The 21,045-nt window shown below is 42.8% G+C and overlaps 1 protein-coding gene across 1 annotated transcript in view; it reads right to left on the reverse strand.

Moving 5' to 3' along the window:
- Nucleotides 1-4,196: 4,196 nt before the first annotated feature.
- Nucleotides 4,197-21,045, reverse strand: part of nf1a (neurofibromin 1a) — an 85,307-nt gene continuing 68,458 nt past the window's right edge. The window contains exons 30-35 of the mRNA XM_085772742.1: nt 17,731-17,793; nt 9,791-9,949; nt 8,613-8,710; nt 7,989-8,135; nt 6,820-6,966; nt 4,197-4,322 (exon numbers count right to left, since the gene is read on the reverse strand). Of these exons, the coding sequence (XP_085628868.1) occupies nt 4,208-4,322; nt 6,820-6,966; nt 7,989-8,135; nt 8,613-8,710; nt 9,791-9,949; nt 17,731-17,793 (729 nt within the window). The 3' untranslated portion in view covers nt 4,197-4,207. The remainder of the gene's footprint in view (nt 4,323-6,819; nt 6,967-7,988; nt 8,136-8,612; nt 8,711-9,790; nt 9,950-17,730; nt 17,794-21,045) is intronic.

Genomic DNA, 21,045 nt, shown 5'->3' on the forward strand with positions numbered 1-21,045 from the left:
CCGACTAGACTATGGTGGACTCTAGTAGTGGGATTAGTGTTGTGGACAGTGAATGCATCACCTGGTACAAACTGTTACTGCCTGCACCTTCATCTTCATCTTCATCATCATCATCATCTTCATCTTCATCTTCATCTTCATCATCTTCATCATCATCATCACCTTCATCTTCTTCATCATCACCTTCATCTTCATCATCATCATCATCATAAAATGTGACTCAAAATGTCTGTGAAATGAAGACTTGTAGAAACCCGAGTCGACTGGTTTGATCTTTTCTCTGCTTCATGATGATGCTGCTGCTGCCAGGCCATTGTATTACTATTGTTAGTAACCCTAACCCTCTCAAAGGGCTTTACATCCCATAATAACAACATCCTCTGTCCTTAGACCCTCACATCCACTGAGGAAAAACTCCATGGAAAACCCTTTTAACAGGGAAAAGTGCAACAGATGTAGTTACAGACAAGAAAACAGTTTAGAACAGAGAATGTTAGAAATATGGAAATGTTGTTAACTCATTGAGTGCCAACCACGTAATTTCTCGTTTTTCATTCCCATGCGTTGAGTGCCAAAAACGAGATTTTACGTTTTTTGCTTTTTTTTTAAATTATGAAAATAGACACTTTAATACACATTATATGTAAATTTGGGGACTCTACGACGAGGAGAACTGAAATAGATGACGATCAAAGTCACATGACAGCTCATGATCTGGAAGTTTTTATCATAACTCAGCTTCTGCAAACAGAGTTCTGCATGTGGATGCAGCAGCTGCTCCGCTGCTGCTCCGCTCTCACCCGCGAGGCTGCAGCAGCTGGGAGCTGAACCAGGAAGCTCTCAGCCGACTGTCCCGCCCGGTCTTCATCTGGAGCAACACCGTGTCCTCCCCAAAGTCCTCCCGCGGTAAAATCTGATGGTCTCTGGGTCAAAGCAGACCGGCACCACCGACCCGTACCACAGAAGGACCACGACCACCGGTGGGACCGGTGTTCGCGAGCCGCTGTGGCCGGCAGACCCTCACGTTCCGCGGCGAGAGGCTGTGACACGGCACGGTGCGTCTGTGTTATTGTTGTTTAGTGGCGCCCCCCCCCCGCCCCCGATGGTGGTTTTGTGAATAGAACAATAATTGTTGTATATATTTATCTTATACGAGCCCTTTGATCCAGAAATGCGAGTGTCAGAAGAGCGACAGACACAAACAGAGCACCTTTCATAAAAGACGCTCTATCTCCTTTTCTAGAAAAAAAGGAGGGATTTTGGTGAAACCCAGCCATGTTTAGCTTGACTTTTCTCAGGAACGGAGGCACGTAGAAACAAACGGTTTGTGGCCATTTGAAGCATAAAGTTTCACCTTTCAAATGAGCCACAGTATGTGTTGGTGGCAATAATATAGAATACACTGTGGCTCTACAAAAATCGTCAAAAATGGTCTAAATTGCCGGCACACTTGACTAAAACTTTGGAAAGGAGCGCGGCACTCAATGAGTTAACAACAGCTGAAGGAGGAAAGGCTGGTCAGGTGAAGAGTCAGGTGAAGAGTCAGATGAAGAGTCAGGTGAAGAGTCAGGTGAAGAGTCAGGTGAAGAGTCAGATGAAGAGTCAGGTGAAGAGTCAGGTGAAGAGTTGGTGAAGAGTCAGGTGAAGAGTCAGATGAAGAGTCAGGTGAAGAGTCAGATGAAGAGTCAGGTGAAGAGTCAGGTGAAGAGTCAGATGAAGAGTCAGGTGAAGAGTCAGATGAAGAGTCAGGTGAAGAGTCAGATGAAGAGTCAGATGAAGAGTCAGATGAAGAGTCAGATGAAGAGTCAGGTGAAGAGTCAGATGAAGAGTCAGGTGAAGAGTCAGGTGAAGAGTCAGGTGAAGAGTCAGATGAAGAGTCAGGTGAAGAGTCAGATGAAGAGTCAGATGAAGAGTCAGGTGAAGAGTCAGGTGAAGAGTCAGATGAAGAGTCAGGTGAAGAGTCAGGTGAAGAGTCAGATGAAGAGTCAGGTGAAGAGTCAGGTGAAGAGTCAGATGAAGAGTCAGGTGAAGAGTCAGATGAAGAGTCAGGTGAAGAGTCAGATGAAGAGTCAGGTGAAGAGTCAGATGAAGAGTCAGATGAAGAGTCAGGTGAAGAGTCAGATGAAGAGTCAGATGAAGAGTCAGATGAAGAGTCAGGTGAAGAGTCAGATGAAGAGTCAGATGAAGAGTCAGATGAAGAGTCAGATGAAGAGTCAGATGAAGAGTCAGATGAAGAGTCAGGTGTAGAGTCAGATGAAGAGTCAGGTGAAGAGTCAGATGAAGAGTCAGATGAAGAGTCAGGTGAAGAGTCAGGTGAAGAGTCAGATGAAGAGTCAGATGAAGAGTCAGATGAAGAGTCAGATGAAGAGTCAGATGAAGAGTCAGATGAAGAGTCAGATGAAGAGTCAGGTGAAGAGTCAGGTGAAGAGTCAGATGAAGAGTCAGATGAAGAGTCAGATGAAGAGTCAGATGAAGAGTCAGATGAAGAGTCAGGTGAAGAGTCAGATGAAGAGTCAGATGAAGAGTCAGGTGAAGAGTCAGATGAAGAGTCAGGTGAAGAGTCAGATGAAGAGTCAGATGAAGAGTCAGATGAAGAGTCAGGTGAAGAGTCAGGTGAAGAGTCAGATGAAGAGTCAGGTGAAGAGTCAGATGAAGAGTCAGATGAAGAGTCAGGTGAAGAGTCAGATGAAGAGTCAGATGAAGAGTCAGATGAAGAGTCAGGTGAAGAGTCAGATGAAGAGTCAGATGAAGAGTCAGATGAAGAGTCAGATGAAGAGTCAGATGAAGAGTCAGATGAAGAGTCAGGTGTAGAGTCAGATGAAGAGTCAGGTGAAGAGTCAGATGAAGAGTCAGATGAAGAGTCAGGTGAAGAGTCAGGTGAAGAGTCAGATGAAGAGTCAGATGAAGAGTCAGATGAAGAGTCAGATGAAGAGTCAGATGAAGAGTCAGATGAAGAGTCAGATGAAGAGTCAGGTGAAGAGTCAGGTGAAGAGTCAGATGAAGAGTCAGATGAAGAGTCAGATGAAGAGTCAGATGAAGAGTCAGATGAAGAGTCAGGTGAAGAGTCAGATGAAGAGTCAGATGAAGAGTCAGGTGAAGAGTCAGATGAAGAGTCAGGTGAAGAGTCAGATGAAGAGTCAGATGAAGAGTCAGATGAAGAGTCAGGTGAAGAGTCAGGTGAAGAGTCAGATGAAGAGTCAGATGAAGAGTCAGATGAAGAGTCAGATGAAGAGTCAGATGAAGAGTCAGGTGAAGAGTCAGATGAAGAGTCAGATGAAGAGTCAGATGAAGAGTTGGTGAAGAGTCAGGTGAAGAGTCAGATGAAGAGTCAGGTGAAGAGTCAGATGAAGAGTCAGGTGAAGAGTCAGGTGAAGAGTCAGGTGAAGAGTCAGATGAAGAGTCAGATGAAGAGTCAGGTGAAGAGTCAGATGAAGAGTCAGGTGAAGAGTCAGATGAAGAGTCAGGTGAAGAGTCAGATGAAGAGTCAGGTGAAGAGTCAGATGAAGAGTCAGGTGAAGAGTCAGATGAAGAGTCAGATGAAGAGTCAGGTGAAGAGTCAGGTGAAGAGTCAGGTGAAGAGTCAGATGAAGAGTCAGTGAAGAGTCAGGTGAAGAGTCGGTGAAGAGTCAGATGAAGAGTCAGATGAAGAGTCAGGTGAAGAGTCAGGTGAAGAGTTGGTGAAGAGTCAGATGAAGAGTCAGATGAAGAGTCAGATGAAGAGTCAGGTGAAGAGTCAGGTGAAGAGTCAGGTGAAGAGTCAGATGAAGAGTCAGATGAAGAGTCAGATGAAGAGTCAGATGAAGGTTTAGAGGAGCTACTTGTCAACGCTGATGCGTCTGTGAGTTGATGCAGCAACACAGTGAGAGTCTATGATGAGAATCCAGAGCACTAGAAGCACTCGTCTTGTTGAACAGAGGAAGCTGACCTTCAAAATAAAAGACCAACAATGATGCAGTGAATGGGATCCACCTCTCTGGTCTTTGGTATCATTTGAGCTGTGACTCAGAATCTGAGTTCATTAAAGTGTCATGGAAACCGACCGGTCCTCATGTTCACTTTAACCTCGTTGGTAACGACTCGTAAAACCGGGTCATCGCTTCTGGTTCGGCCCAGCGAAGGTGAAAGTACAACACACAAGGTGAAAGTACAACACACGACTTAGAGCAGTCGTTCAGCTTCTTTTATATATATATATATTTGTATTTTCTTACCTGCGGGCCACGTAGTAGAAGACGGGGTTCCCCGTCTTGGAGGTCCCGGCCTGGTAGAAGATGTTGAGGGTCTTCAAGGCCTTGAACTCTTCTTTCTCATGGACCTGGTGCCTGAAGACAGACAGACGCTCCGTTAATACTACTACTACTAATAATAATAATAACTGATCACCACAGGAGTACTAATACTTTGTCACGGTACTTAAGTAGATTTTTCAGGGATCTGTACTTTACTTGAGTTTTATTTTTTCTGATGACTTTTTACTTTTCCTCTCTACATCTGAACCCACATGTCAGTACTTTCTACTCCTCACATCGTCACAACAGGTGTGTTGTTACTTCCACACACACACACACACACACACACACACACACACACACACACACACACACACACACACACACACACACACACACACACACACACACACACACACACACACACACACACACACACACACACACACACACACACACACACACACACACACACCATTTGCATATTCAGGGTTTATACAGGAATCTTAATTTTAATACCTTTTTCAGACTTTTTCAAGACCATCTCAATATTTCTTAACACCTCACCACCGCTTCAAACATTTCCCATGAGGCTTTGCACCATTCTACATTAAAGCAGTACTAAAGAACTTTCAGTTTTGGTTGAGTTTGGCGGCGCCAGTGGCCCAAAGCGGTAGTGTTTTGCCTGAAGGAAGACTCCATTTCCCATGAGCACCAGCGTGTAGCGCCGTAAACATCCTGATCTCCCGGTGCATGGAAATGAACAGAAGACGTCCAAACTAAGTTTCTGTTTCCAGCGGATCATTTCACAGTAAACACACACACACAATCATTGCCTGTTCCCTCCTCGTCCTGACTCGTGAAAGTGAAAGTGAAACTTAAGTGAGAGCTGGTTCCTACCATGCTCCTCAAAGCTGCTTAGTGCCAGAGAAAGAGATACAGACCATAATGATACAGACCCCCTCAGGCCATGACAGAGGTGTCATTCAACCTGTTGTAAGTCGAAATATTATATGAAGGTTGAAAAGTTCCTTAGTGCTGGTTTAATTTAAGGACAAACAAATTCAGTTAAGTTGCTGGTTGTTTCATGTTTTTTGTTTATGGAAGTTCTGTAACGTCTGAACACCCCCTAAACCCGTACTTTGTGCTGCTTCCATCTGGCCGCCGGTACAGGTCCCTGACCTGGAAGAGGGTCAAGTTCAGCCGAAGCTTCGTCCCCTCTGCTATAACAGAACTAAATAGATTGCGTCGCTAAATGTGTGTTCCCGTTTAATGTGTATGGGTGGGTAATGTAATGTATGTATTTATGTATCTTGAGGTTGTGTGTGGCGTACGGGGGTGAAAACAAGTTTCCTTGCAAAGGACAAATAAAGCTGAATCTGAATCTGAAAAAGAACTAGATGAAGATAAAGGAGGCTAAACCAAACTCATCCAGTGAGCTGGACTGATGAGAGTCTGAGTCGCCACAGCAACCGTCACTGGGATGTAGAGAGACACCGAGTGGTAGGAATACCGCTTGGACTTTAGTATTGTGTAGTTGAAGTACATCTTGGAGATTTCCATGGCAACATGTTTGGTTTGCAGGAGTTTTAGCTCAATAGGTCAAAAAAATAAATGTTTTACTTTTACTTAGACAGTACATTTCAGAGCCTGTACTTTCTTACTTTTACTGAAGTAAAGGGGTTGAATCAGTACTTTTACTTTTTAAGTATTTTTTTTACACAAGTATCTGTACTTCTACTTATTTAAGTACAGAATGTGAAGACTTTTGACACCTCTGCTTATCACAATTGTTGTGATATTTACCCCAAAATCGTATATTGCTATAATGTTTGGGATATTGATAAGCTCGTGACAATCAGTTTAATAATGAAGCATGTAATCAACTTTACTATAATTGGTGTAATTACTGTGTTTTGCTCTGACAGCCCAGAGAATGACAAACTACACATGGCAGGAGAAGTAGCAGTTACACACAGTACTTATCAGCTTATCATATGTCTGAGGCAAATGTCAATATCCCAAACATTATAGCAATATACGACTTTGTGGTAAATATCACAACACAGTCCAGTCACACACACAGACACACAAACCGATCCTGTGACCACACAACGCTGCCACCTACAGGCCGAACACACACATCACATCACAGCTCGGCCCTACAAAGCCAAACTGCACTTCTGCATTTTTTCAACTTTTTTTTAAATCTTTTGACCAATCAACAGTGTAAAGGCATATTCCGTCCAATCTGGTAGAATGTGATATTGGTTCTGCTAAAACTTCCAGAGAAGAGTTTTACTTCTTCTCACTCCTTTTTGGATATGAAAAAACAAACAAACAAAAAAAATCAAATTACCTTTATTTTCAATTGTTTTATTTTATTTATTTATTTATTTTTTGTTCATATGTTGTCTTTGCAAAGTTTTTATTTGTTATGTCTGTCCATTTCTGTATTATGTTTTATTTCTTTTAACATGTCCGAAATAAAATTAAAATAAAATAAAATAAAATAAAATACATTTAAAAAATTTGAAAAAAAAATTTAAAATTTAAAAAGTAAAAAATTAAAAGTAAAAGTAGCACCCACCTGGTCATGAACTCCTCGAACTTGGAGCTGGTGAGGTTGAGGCTGGACCAGTGTGTGTCGGCCACAGGCTTGTGCTCCGGGGGGCCGAGGTAGGCCAGCAGCGTGGCCATCTTATCGAAGGGCCGACGTCCCACGGCCTTGTGGTCCCTGAAGGACACACCACCACCACAACAACAACAACAACAACAAGTCACAACAACAAACAATCTGCAAGCTGCTGTTATGATCCAAGTCTGAGCTTCATCTGCCATCTAGTGGTGAACGGAGGTTTTACGCTCTGAACCTGTGTGACCTTACAACGTTAGTTCATAATACTTTACCCTTTTCTGCTCATGTCACTTTGAGTAATGTCCAGTTGTCATAATCAAGACATCCCAAACTAATTTAATGTCAAGTTGTCATGACAAAACCGAATGACACTTAATGACAGCATCATAAACACTTATGATATTGACCTAATATTTATGACCTGGTCATGACGATGCTTCAAGTAAAGTGTTTCCCTCAGTTTCCAGGTGTTTTCCAAGACTGGATAACTGGTCAACCATTGACAGGTTCCTGCAGCTTAATCCAAGTTACCTTTAAGACTTTTTAAGACTTTTTTAAAGCCACTTGAAATGAAATTTAAGACCGACTTCATAATAAACACAAATGCAGAAAAAAGAAATAAAACCACCACATCAACTACATCATAGGGTTATAGGGACAATTTACCCACTTTCCTCTGTGGTCCAAGGTAAAGTGACTGCTACATGAACATTGGATTGTGTCTCTTTCCAGCTGTCCTTTCAAAATAAATGTCTCTTTCCAGCTGTCCTTTCAAAATAAATGTCTCTTTCCAGCTGTCCTTTCAAAATAAATGCATAAAAAGTCTGAAAAAAAACCAAAAAACACTGACTCTCTATATCTAACTTCTCTATGTCGGATTGTTACCAATTATTTAGAGATTTGAGACTAATTACAACCATAAAATACCACTCACCATGTGTTAACATTTTAAAGACTTTTGAAAAATTGATTTAAGACATTTTAATGCCAATTAAGGCCTTGTTTTTAGATTAATGAATTCAATGCCTTGTAAGACTTTTTAAGGACCCGTAACAACCCTGACTTCAGGAGGGGGGGGGGCTAGCGGGTCTGTTACCACGGAAACACAACTCTGTCCTCACCTGTTGCTGGACAGGTACTGGCCGATGCGCTCCTGGTTGTTCCACAGCAGCCGGTGCAGCGCCAGAACGTTCCCGTCGCTGATGAAGGACAGGCTGTGGTTGACCGAGTCGCTGGGGGGAGAATCCGACGCGATGTCCAGGAAAAACCTGACGGGGACACGAGAGGTCACAGGTCAAAGGTCAAAGGTCAGAGGTCAAAGGTCAGAGCCACACTGCAAACACTCAACATCTTACCAAGAATATTTGTCTTATTTCTAGTCAAAACAAATCTCATTCTACTTAAAATAAGACTCATCACATTAAAAAGCAGCTTGTTTTTAGACACTTTTTACTTCTTTCAAGCAGATTTTCACTTGAAATAAGTAGAAAAATCTGATAGTGGAGCAAGTTTTTCTTTCTTATTACAAGAAAACACAAAAAACTTGCTTTCACTGGCAGATTTTTCTACTTATTTCAAGTGAAAATTAGTTTGAAACAAGTGAAAATGATCTAAAAACAAGTTCATTTTTAGGTGATGAGTCTTATTTTAAGTGGAAAGAGTTTAGTTTTGACTAGAAATGAGACAAATATTCTTGTAAAGATGTTGAGTTTTTACAGTGCACCGGGGGGGGGAGGGGCTCTTACCTCCTGGCTGAATCAAAGTTGCTCTTGACGAAGTCGTTGAAAGGCCTCATGTGTTCTTCTTTAGTGAACAGGACGTGGTTCGCGATGCTCTGCAGAATCTGAGGCAGAAATGACACAATGTCACTACGTTAGCATGTTAGCATTAGCTGCTGTGTGTGTGTGTGTGTGAATGACGCTGGGTGTCGCCATGACACTCCATTCCACTGCTGGCACTGTTACTATATTGTTGATAGACATCGGCCGTGACGACTTTATTCATAATCATCACCTCATGTTAATGAGAACAATACGGACGAGGTTTTAGCTTCATGTCACATTTTCTCATCACTATATCACCGCTGTGACTCTGATGTTTATGAAGTCTATAAAACTAATTGTTGAACAAACATTGTAGATTAGCTGGGCTAACTGTTAGCTGTTAGCTGCTAGCAGCGTCAATAAACAATAACTCAATAAACGGCCCATGAAAAACATGTTTTCTCCAGCGGATATCCTAGTTCCAACATGACTGAGCTAACTGGAGTAGTTTCATGTCGTGTCCGAGTGAAGTCAACAACGTATTTGAGGCAACATATTGTCAGAGATGTTTAGATGTTAGCCAGTATCACAACTAAGCATAAAGTCCACTAGCTTAATGCTAACGTATAATGTAAAACTCCATAGACAGGCTTACAGAAATTAGCCCGTCGCTATCGCCGTTTCGCGGCAACCGACAGCCATAGCAGTCACCAAAACTTCACTTAGCTTTACTGCTATGGCTGCCGATAGCGACAGGCTAACTTCTGTTAGCCTGTCTATGGAATTTTACATTATACGTTAGCATTTAATTTCTGTTAGCCTGTCTATGGAGTTTTACATTATACGTTAGCATTTAATTTCTGTTAGCCTGTCTATGGAGTTTTACATTATACGTTAGCATTTAATTTCTGTTAGCCTGTCTATGGAGTTTTACATTATACGTTAGCATTTAATTTCTGTTAGCCTGTCTATGGAGTTTTACATTATACGTTAGCATTTAATTTCTGTTAGCCTGTCTATGGAGTTTTACATTATACGTTAGCATTTAATTTCTGTTAGCCTGTCTATGGAGTTTTACATTATACGTTAGCATTAACCGTTGTTGTTTCACCGAGACGAGACGTTTGGTGTCTTTGTCTCATCTCTTGAGTCTGTCTCACCTTGGACATGAGCTTGAGGCCTCGTTCTATCCGGGGCAGCGGCTTCTTGTCCAAGATGCCGGCCTCGTACGGGGACACGATGGCCGGGTTGACGAAGCGCAGGAACATGGCGCTGCCGACCGCGCCGATGCTGTTCTGGGGAAACCGCTGACTCACCACCTGTTGGAGAGGACAGAGAGGATGGACGGACAGAAGGAGGGACAGAGGGACAGAGGGACAGAGGGAAGACGGAGGGACAGAGGGAAGACGGAGGGACAGACAGAGGGACAGAGGGACAGAGGGAAGACGGAGGGAAAGAACAGTCAGAGGAGAGAGGGTTGAGCCGGTTTGACCGAAGGGAAGAGAAAAGGGGAGAAAATATTGAACATGGATTTCAGTTTGTTGAAGAGCAAAAAGAGGGAATGATGAGAATAATAAAATATACATGTTGTTGATATGTGACAGAACAGAGTGATGAGGAGGAGGAGGAGGAGGAGGAGGAGGAGGAGGAGGAGGAGGAGGAGGAGGAGGAGGAGGAGCTTCATCCCTGCTGTATAACACCAGAGAGAGAAACCGTGGTTACAGCCCAGAGAGAAGGAGAAAGAGCCAGAAGAGGAAGAGACCCCAGAAACCTGCAGCGAGGCGTTAAGACAACTAGCTTCAACTAGCTAGTCATTCCTAATAAGGGTTTAGTAGTTACTAGGGGTGGGAGAAAAAAATCGATTCACATAAATATCGCGATATCTTTTTTTGACGATTTTTAAATAGATTTTTTTTTCAAAAATGTTTTTATTTTTTTTTGTTGAAAATTTTCTTTTTTTTTTTATATTGTGCAATGTGCATTAGTTCGCCTTTTTTACATCCAGAGAGTCCAGGTTTTGAAAAGGGTTTAAGTTCACTTTATAATGGAGTATGTTAATTTCTAGGCTCCTACAGTGTTTGTGTGCAGATAAATGTTAAAAATGCTAAAGACTAAAAATCATAGAGAGAATCGGCAATATCGTAGAATCACAATTTAAATCGAATCACCATCCAAAAGAACGGTAGAAGAATTGAATCGGGAGAAAAGCGAATCGTCCCAGCCCTAGTAATTACTAACTAGTTGTCTAGTAACTCCGGCTGCACCACCAGACCAGTTAACACAACCCCGTATCTAGTACTACTACTACTACTACTACTACTAGTAGACGCGTCAGTGGTGACTACTACACATCCCATCAGGGAAGCCGGCGGCGGCCATGTTGTGGTAAAAGGCCTAGTGCCATCAGGACATGATGACATCAGACAAGGCAGTTTTATTTGTATAGCCCGTTTTTACCAGCAGTTTGTCTCAAAGGGCTTTACATCCCATAATAACAACATCCTCTGCCCTTAGACCCTCACATCCACTGAGGAAAAACTCCATGGAAAACCCTTTTAACAGGGAAAACCAGGAGAAAGCTCAGGGTGAGCAACAGAGGAGGGATCATCACCCAGGACAGAGATGTTGTTACAGACAAGAAAACAGTTTATGACACAGAATGTGAGAAATATGGAAACGTTAACAAGAGTGGTCAAAAGTGTCTAAAAACAAGCTGCTTTTTAATATGATGAGTCTTATTTTAAGTAGAATTAGATTTATTTTGACTAGAAATAAGACAAATATTCTTGGTTAGATATTTAAGTTTTTGCAGTGCTTCAGTTACAGTGCAGCTAGTTCACTAACTTGGTGGTTTAAGATTTTTTCTTTTTTGATATGAGGCCATCTTTGTTTTCCCTCTAGAGCTTTAACTGTTGCACTGCAAAAACTCAACATCTTTCCAAGAATATTTGTCATTTCTAGTCACAACTAATCTCTTTCCACTTAAAATAAGACTCATCACCTAAAAATGAACTTGTTTTTAGATCATTTTCACTTTTTTCAAACTAATTTTCACCTGAAATAAATAGAAAATCTGCCAGTGAAAGGAAGTTTTTTGTGCTTGTAATAAGAAAGAAAAACTTGCTCCACTATCAGATTTTTCTACTTATTTCAAGTGAAAATCTGCTTGAAAGAAGTAAAAAGTGTCTAAAAACAAGCTACTTTTAATATGATGTGTCTTATTTTAAGTAGAATGAGATTTGTTTTGACTAGAAATGACATTTTGACTAGAATTAAGACATTCTTGCTAAGATACTTGAGTTTTTGCAGTGTAATGCTGCATTAGCATCAAAAAATGAAAGAAGTCCAGTGTTTCCGCCAGGATTTTTTTAAAGAGTGGCGGCGAGGGTGGGCTGATCGGCGGGGGGGGGGGGGGGGGGGCGCGCGACCGGATCGTCAACTAGTCGCTGATATGACATCATTCATATTTTTCCCATCATAACTAAAATCCCAGGAGGAGGGAAATGCTCTGCAACAATCTGTTTCACTGACTGACAGCTCACGCACAGAAATGAGTCCACAGAACAGCAGCTTTATAAACAACAAACTGTAAATCAGTTTGTTGTTTTGTAACATACAGGTGCAAAAGAAAATCCTGTAGCTGCTGTTCATTAAACAATTAGGGAGGAAAACGACACACAGGCCTCGTCACCATCACAGTCCTGCTCACTCACAGTTTCACTCACAGTTTTAGTTTTTCCTGGTTGGTTGCTGTTGTTGTTGTGCGCGACGTAAAGCTGTCGATATGAGCGGAGTTTTTTTTTTGTTTTTTTTAATTGCCGGCAGCCCGACACACTGCCCGCGGAAGCAGCAGTTTCTCCTGCTCTCTCTCTCCACGCGGTCAAACATCGACCCGTCTGTAGGCTACTCGGTTTTCCACACACACAGGTCTGTCTCTAGCGCTGTATGTAGCCTATGGATGTGTGTCTTGTGTGCAGACGCAACTGACAAATATTTATAGACGGACAAGCAAACTTAATCATCATTTATTTTATTTTGAAAATTGACCGGATTCTCTGGCCTTTTCTGTGCCCGACTTCCTGTCTGGTACGCGCTCGTTCTATTCAGCTTGACGGCGCTCGTATTTTTTTCATTCAGCCACTCAGCTGTTGTTTCAAGCCGCTACTCTTGTAGCCTACTGTTACATGATCAGCGACTAGTCGACGTCAAGCTCAAAACGTCATTGTGGAGCAGGGGACTAGTCTGTGCAACCCCTAGTGGAAAACCTGCTTTACATTGTTTTAACATTAAAAAAAAAAAAAAAAAAATCATCATTCTGAAGGTGTGGCGGCTTTTATTTTGCCGTGGCGGTGCGCCACGATCAGTTACATGTAGCGGAAACCCTGAAGTCTATAATTCAATCTTGTTTGTAGCAGAAGTTCCCAGTGTCTCAGTTCACTGCTCTTCCTGTGTGATTTGCACTGACCAGTGGAACAATTTCTGTTCATGTCGGGGCTTCAATACCAGAGGGACATTACATACGAGCAGCATGGAGGTATTTGGATGTTTTTTGGTGTGTCTTTTTGTTATGAAGACAGTTGGTATCCATTAGCAACCGTCATATGGACATGCACTGCTACGCCGAGACCCCCTGTAACTCAGAGAAGCCACGGAGGAATTTTGAACTTTGAATTTTGGGTGAGCTATCCCTTTAACTGACTCCTGACCCTGGTACTGGTGTCAAACCTTCAATGATGAGGTCGTTACGTTAGTTGTCATGGAAACAATGTTCTCCAGCATTTCAAGCAGAACAGCTGTGCTGACACACACACACACACACACACACACACACACACACACACACACACACACACACACACACACACACACACACACACACACACACACACACACACACACACACACACACACACACACACACACACAGGTCTGTTCATCAGGAAGCAGCTGGACTGTTCACTGTTTCCTATAGGACGAATCTCCTTGTTGTTTCCAACTACTTCCTGGTAGAAAACCAGCATGAGAACAATAGTGACGGACGAGAGTTTCACTATCTACTTTTTCATGTCACTATATCACCGTTTAGACTAATCTGATGTTTGTAAAGTTTATAAAACCAATGATTGGACAAACATTATTATTTATGTGTGCAGGTTTTTGTAATTAGTCATGGTTATCATAGATTAGCCGGGCTAACGGTTAGCTACCTGTTTAACTTTAATAACTCAGTGACTCAATAAACGCTCCATGAACAAATATTTTCTCCAGCGGATATCTGAGTTCCAACATGACTGAGCTAACTGGAGTAGTTTCATGTGGTGTCCCACAACGGGAGGGTTTTAACAGCTGACGTCCTGCTGTTAGCTTAGCTACCGCTGTTAGCTTAGCTACCGCCGTTAGCTTAGCTACCGTTAGCTTAGCTGCCGTTAGTTTAGCTACTATGTTAGCTTAGCTGCTGTTAGCTTAGCTGCTGTTAGCTTAGCTGCTGCCGTTAGCTTAGCTACCGCCGTTAGCTTAGCTACCGCCGTTAGCTTAGCTGTGTGTGATGTGATGGCACTTTGCTCCAAGTGCCAACGACAGTCGTTTAAAGGACTGTCTTTGATGGAAGGTTGGTTTGGACTTCGTTAGTGCCCTATTGTATGTTGTTATAACGACAGTCGATGGAGTCACTTGCCACTTGTGAACAGTGGTTGTTCTTTCTTTGGTTGTTGTTGAATCTCCTGGGAAGGGATGAAAGGGCAGCATTGACCTCCTTTGAAATACTATGACCTGGGCAAATGAGAATATGCACCGGCCCCTTAGCTACCGCTGTTAGCTTAGCTGCTGCCGTTAGCTTAGCTACCGCTGTTAGCTTAGCTGCTGCCGTTAGCTTAGCTACGGCCGTTAGCTTAGCTACCGCTGTTAGCTTAGCTGCTGCCGTTAGCTTAGCTACCACCATTAGCTTAGCTACCGTTAGCTGTCTCTGTCAGCTGAGCCACTGATGCTTTCTCGACACTGTGATTCCCCCAAACTGAATAAATACAACACATAGCAACACAAAACACACACACAGAAATAGTAATGTTTCTTCAATCATTTCAGATTTGTCTAAACGGTGATAGGGCGTGAAAAATATGATATATAGCTAAACTCTCGTTCGTTACTATTGATCTCATTCACATTACAGCTGGTTTTCTACCAGGAAGTAGAATGTAAACAACAAGGAGATTCGGTCTATAGGGGGCGCTGCTGTTCAGAGTTGATCTCCCTGTGATGGCCTGTTACATCATCATCATAAAAATAATAATAATAATAATGATAATGATATTGACCATAATTGTCATATTGAGGAGTTTATTGAGTATAGATAGATGTGTCTGTTGTTCCCGATGGAGAGACCACGGACAGAGAGAGAAGACGTGTGCTGCTGCTGCTGCTGCTGAATGACCGGTAACAAAGATGGACGACGTTCCTCCTCCTCCTGTCAATCATGCTGATGTCACTGATGATGTCACTGATGATGTCAGAGCAGCAATGATCAGGGGGGCGGAGCCACAAAGCAGCCCGACCAATAAAAGAAAAGAAGAGATTGCAAAATATTCGGCGGCGAATCTTTCGCATCAAAAGCATTCACACCGGCATTCACACCGGCATTCACACCGGCGGCAGCGACGACGTGAATGTGTGACAGATGTGACAGATGTGACAATTATAAACCAAAGTTTCTCTTTGTGTCGGGTGGTTCTTCTCCTCCACGTCGTGTCTTAAAGGGTAATTACCATTTTTTTTTACAATCTGGACCTTATTTCTGTCATAAAATCCGATCATTAACTTTGGAGTCGTTACAAGTTGTTAGGGATGTCACGATTATACATTTTCTTGGTACGATTATTGTCAGAGAGATAATCACGGTATTACAATCATCATGATTATTCTGCATTAATTAATTTCACAACACTATGAATGTGTAAAATAAAATACAGTCAAAATATAATTACATTACTCACTGTTGTTCACACAAAATATTTCAAGTATCTATTAATATATGACCAAGTATTAATCCCCAGAGGAAGTGTGTGAAATATTCAGGTCATGAATTGTCGTCGATACCAAATGTTTGCGTTTTTTTAAATCGTTTTTTGTTTTATTTTGCTTTTTTTTTTTAAATTAAATATGACACGCTAACATTTAAATTCCTACCAATTCAATGTTACGTTAGTTAAATGGACCAGTATCGGTGCATTTACCTTTATTTTTGTGCACATCTGCCAATAAGGTTCCAACATAAACCTTTTGTGAAAGTGACAGTGTTTAGGAATCTTTACGATTAAATAATTGTGGCGTTTAATACCACGATTAATTGTGAAAACAAGTAATGGTGACATCCCTACAAGTGGTTGTGATGAAATGAGCTCCAGCCGAGAGGCGCGTATATCCGTATAATGGAGTCTACAGGGTCTAAATAACACATTATCTGCAGAGAAACTCCTTCATTTCACCAATATTTAGTTCTGATAGGCTAGTGCTATTCCCCTCTGAGTCCGGGGTTAGCTGTTATCAACATCCGGGGTCTGTAGGTTGACCTACAGGGGCTTATTATGGGCTGTAAAGATGAACAGCCACCAGGGGGCGGTGGAGATGTTTAGCTGTGATGTCGTCCATCTTTAAACAGTCACACATAGATATACAGTATATACTGACTAGATGCTGCGTTCCCAGGCAGCTCTACTGAGTGGAATACGTCAACGCGGCGGCCATCTTGGTGAGGGGGAAGCCGTGTCTACTTCCTGCATTAGAGGTCTATCAACCATTAACATCACCACAACTCACTGGATATTCAACCAGTTTTCAAGCTGTTTGGTTTATTATAAATGATACAACAACAACAAAAAATTGAAATTTTTTTATGTATTAAACATACAGTTAGATACTCAGACACACCCACATGCATCAATACAGTGAAACATGTTCTCCAGGGTCTGACTGGTCTGACTGCTGGTCAGACGTTTATATGTCTATGGTCAGAAACCCAAGATGGCCGCCGTGTTGACGTACGCTGAGAAGCAGAAGGCGCCATCTAGTCAGTATATATATCTATAGACCAGAGTGGCATCTCTATGCAAATGAGAATGACTGATGCATCCTGGGTAATTTAGGGGCAGCACCCGGCATTTTTAAACTGCACTCAGTGGCTTTTTGTGTTTTGATGGAGCGTAGACTAACTAACAATCAATTTGAATGTTTTATTTTGTGTTTCTTTTGTAGCACTATGTCTCATAATTATTCTGACACCCTCTTTGAAACCCACCGTTCACGCTATCTTGAAAAACTACAATGAATGAATCTACGGTATGCTCCTTTAGCCTCCCACAGTGATCAATGACTCCACACAGTGGCCAGAAATGTCTGAATGAATCTACGGTATGCTCCTTTAGCCTCCCACAGTGGCCAGAAATGTCTGACCCAGACATCTACACGTATTTGGTGGAATCACCGGGAGGTTTTGGCTCAGTGTTGTCTGGAAACAGCCTGTTAATAGACAACTTTTTGTTAGTTAGTTTGTTAAGCCAGTTAGGCTGAACTTTACAATGGAGGGATGCCGGGTGCTGCCCCTAAATTACCCAGGATGCATCAGTCATTCTCATTTGCATAAAGATGCCGCTCTGGTCTATGGGCTCTTCATGTTTCATCTGAGCAGCTGGATGAGGGACATGAGATGGAGACACATGAGCAGATAAAACCTGAGAAAAGAGATGAAACCTGAGAAAACAGATAAAACCTGAGAAAAGAGATGAAACCTGAGAAAAGAGATAAAACCTGAGAAAAGAGATAAAACGTCTGCGTCCGAACAGGAAGCAAAGAGACAGAGAGACAGAGAGAGAGAGACCCTGTTTCCTGGCAACTGTTAATCCACAGGATTTCAATGGTGCCGATATTAGTACAATGATTTTAAGAAAAGGGGTTGACGTGAAGAGAGAGAAACACCAAGTCCAAACTAAAATTTAAAAATGAAGAAATAAAATTTAAAAAATCAAATGAATAATAAGATGCAAAAAAAAAAGTTTTTTTTTTGCTTCAGGGGGAAAAAGTGTCGGAGGGAAAATAGATTCTCCAAACTTACTGCTTTTTTGTTTTCCTTTTTTTCTTTTACTGTGGCTTTATTCAGTAGAGAGTGGCAAGTAGCCTACAGAACAGAGATGAGCACATGGTCACAGCACCAGCTACACACACACTCACTCATACACACACACACTCACTCATACACACACACACACACTCATACACACTCATACTCACACACACACACCTCCCTAACCACAGTAACTTATGAAACACAGAAAAATCAACTGATTTAAGGAAAGTGTTGATCACTGTTCAGGGGGTTTGAAGCAGCGTGTCCATGCATGAGCTGCTGTGTGTGTGCGTGTGTGCGTGCGTGCGTGTGTGTGTGTGTGTGAGATGGAGAATGAGAAATCAAAGATGGCCACAGATGAAGTTAAACATCTCGCGTTATTATGGTTTAAAATTAGTAAGTGAAGTGAGGTCACTGGTTTGTGGGGTGGAGCCTCTGGTTGCCGTGGTGATGGTGAGGGGGCGTGGCAGCGGCAGCGGCAGCAGCAGCAGCAGCAGCGTGTGTGTGTGTGTGTGTGCTCAGGTTAGACTGGGATGTTATCTGCGATGTCATGGTCCTGTCCTGTGATCACACCTAATCTGCCTGTTCATTAGTGAATCAATAATCTCTTTTTTTACAACGCTACACAAATGAGACGTACGAGGCACGAGACAATTTACATTTACACTAATAAATATAATATTCTCCTTGAGCCTATGAAGAAAGCAGCCTGTGATTTACATCAGAGAGGGTGGCGATATTAACTCTCTCTGACGCTGCTTTGCTAACGCTGCTTCATTAACGCTGCTTCACTAACGCTGCTTCATTAACGCTGCTTCACTAACGCTGCTTCATTAACGCTGCTTCACTAACGCTGCTTCATTAACGCTGCTAACGCTGCTTCACTAACGCTGCTTCATTAACGCTGCTTCACTAACGCTGCTTCACTAACGCTGCTTCACTAACGCTGCTTCACTAACGCTGCTTCACTAACGCTGCTTCACTAACGCTGCTTCACTAACGCTGCTTCACTAACGCTGCTTCATTAACGCTGCTTCACTAACGCTGCTTCACTAACGCTGCTTCACTAACGCTGCTTCATTAACGCTGCTTCACTAACGCTGCTTCACTAACGCTGCTTCACTAACGCTGCTTCATTAACGCTGCTAACGCTGCTTCACTAACGCTGCTTCACTAACGCTGCTTCACTAACGCTGCTTCACTAACGCTGCTTCACTAACGCTGCTTCACTAACGCTGCTTCACTAACGCTGCTTCATTAACGCTGCTTCACTAACGCTGCTTCATTAACGCTGCTTCATTAACGCTGCTTCACTAACGCTGCTTCACTAACGCTGCTTCATTAACGCTGCTTCACTAACGCTGCTTCACTAACGCTGCTTCACTAACGCTGCTTCACTAACGCTGCTTCATTAACGCTGCTTCACTAACGCTGCTTCACTAACGCTGCTTCACTAACGCTGCTTCATTAACGCTGCTTCACTAACGCTGCTTCACTAACGCTGCTTCACTAACGCTGCTTCACTAACGCTGCTTCACTAACGCTGCTTCATTAACGCTGCTAACGCTGCTTCACTAACGCTGCTTCATTAACGCTGCTTCACTAACGCTGCTTCACTAACGCTGCTTCATTAACGCTGCTTCACTAACGCTGCTTCACTAACGCTGCTTCATTAACGCTGCTTCATTAACGCTGCTTCACTAACGCTGCTTCACTAACGCTGCTTCACTAACGCTGCTTCACTAACGCTGCTTCACTAACGCTGCTTCACTAACGCTGCTTCATTAACGCTGCTTCACTAACGCTGCTTCACTAACGCTGCTTCATTAACGCTGCTTCACTAACGCTGCTTCACTAACGCTGCTTCACTAACGCTGCTTCATTAACGCTGCTTCATTAACGCTACTAACGCTGCTAACGCTGCTTCGCTAACGCTGCTTCACTAACGCTGCTTCACTAACGCTGCTTCACTAACGCTGCTTCATTAACGCTGCTTCATTAACGCTACTAACGCTGCTAACGCTGCTTCGCTAACGCTGCTTCACTAACGCTGCTTCACTAACGCTGCTTCATTAACGCTGCTTCATTAACGCTACTAACGCTGCTAACGCTGCTTCATTAACGCTGCTTCATTAACGCTACTAACGCTGCTAACGCTGCTTCACTAACGCTGCTTCATTAACGCTACTAACGCTGCTAACGCTGCTTCATTAACGCTGCTTCACTAACGCTACTAACGCTGCTAACGCTGCTTCGCTAACGCTGCTTCACTAACGCTGCTTCATTAACGCTGCTTCACTAACGCTGCTTCATTAACGCTACTAACGCTGCTTCACTAACGCTGCTTCATTAACGCTGCTTCGCTAACGCTGCTTCGCTAACGCTGCTTCGCTAACGCTGCTTCACTAACGCTGCTTCACTAACGCTGCTTCATTAACGCTGCTTCACTAACGCTGCTTCATTAACGCTGCTTCACTAACGCTGCTTCATTAACGCTGCTTCACTAACGCTGCTAACGCTGCTTCACTAACGCTGCTTCACTAACGCTGCTTCATTAACGCTGCTTCATTGACGCTGCTTCATTGACGCTGCTTCACTAACGCTGCTTCACTAACGCTGCTTCACTAACGCTGCTTCATTAACGCTGCTTCATTAACGCTACTAACGCTGCTTCATTAACGCTGCTTCATTAACGCTGCTTCATTAACGCTGCTTCATTAACGCTGCTTCATTGACGCTGCTTCATTGACGCTGCTTCACTAACGCTGCTTCACTAACGCTGCTTCACTAACGCTGCTTCATTAACGCTGCTTCATTAACGCTACTAACGCTGCTTCATTAACGCTGCTTCATTAACGCTGCTTCATTAACGCTGCTTCATTGACGCTGCTTCATTAACGCTGCTTCATTAACGCTGCTTCATTAACGCTGCTTCATTAACGCTGCTTCACTAACGCTGCTTCATTAACGCTACTAACGCTGCTTCATTAACGCTGCTTCATTAACGCTGCTTCATTAACGCTGCTTCATTAACGCTACTAACGCTGCTTCATTAACGCTGCTTCATTAACGCTGCTTCATTAACGCTGCTTCATTAACGCTGCTTCATTAACGCTGCTTCATTGACGCTGCTTCATTGACGCTGCTTCACTAACGCTGCTTCATTAACGCTGCTTCATTAACGCTGCTTCATTGACGCTGCTTCATTGACGCTGCTTCACTAACGCTGCTTCACTAACGCTGCTTCACTAACGCTGCTTCATTAACGCTGCTTCATTAACGCTACTAACGCTGCTTCATTAA

This window comes from Trachurus japonicus, unplaced genomic scaffold (genome assembly GCF_045865225.1).
Source record: "Trachurus japonicus isolate A0001 unplaced genomic scaffold, Traja_1.0 AP030824.1".
Taxonomy (NCBI): Eukaryota; Metazoa; Chordata; class Actinopteri; order Carangiformes; family Carangidae; genus Trachurus; species Trachurus japonicus.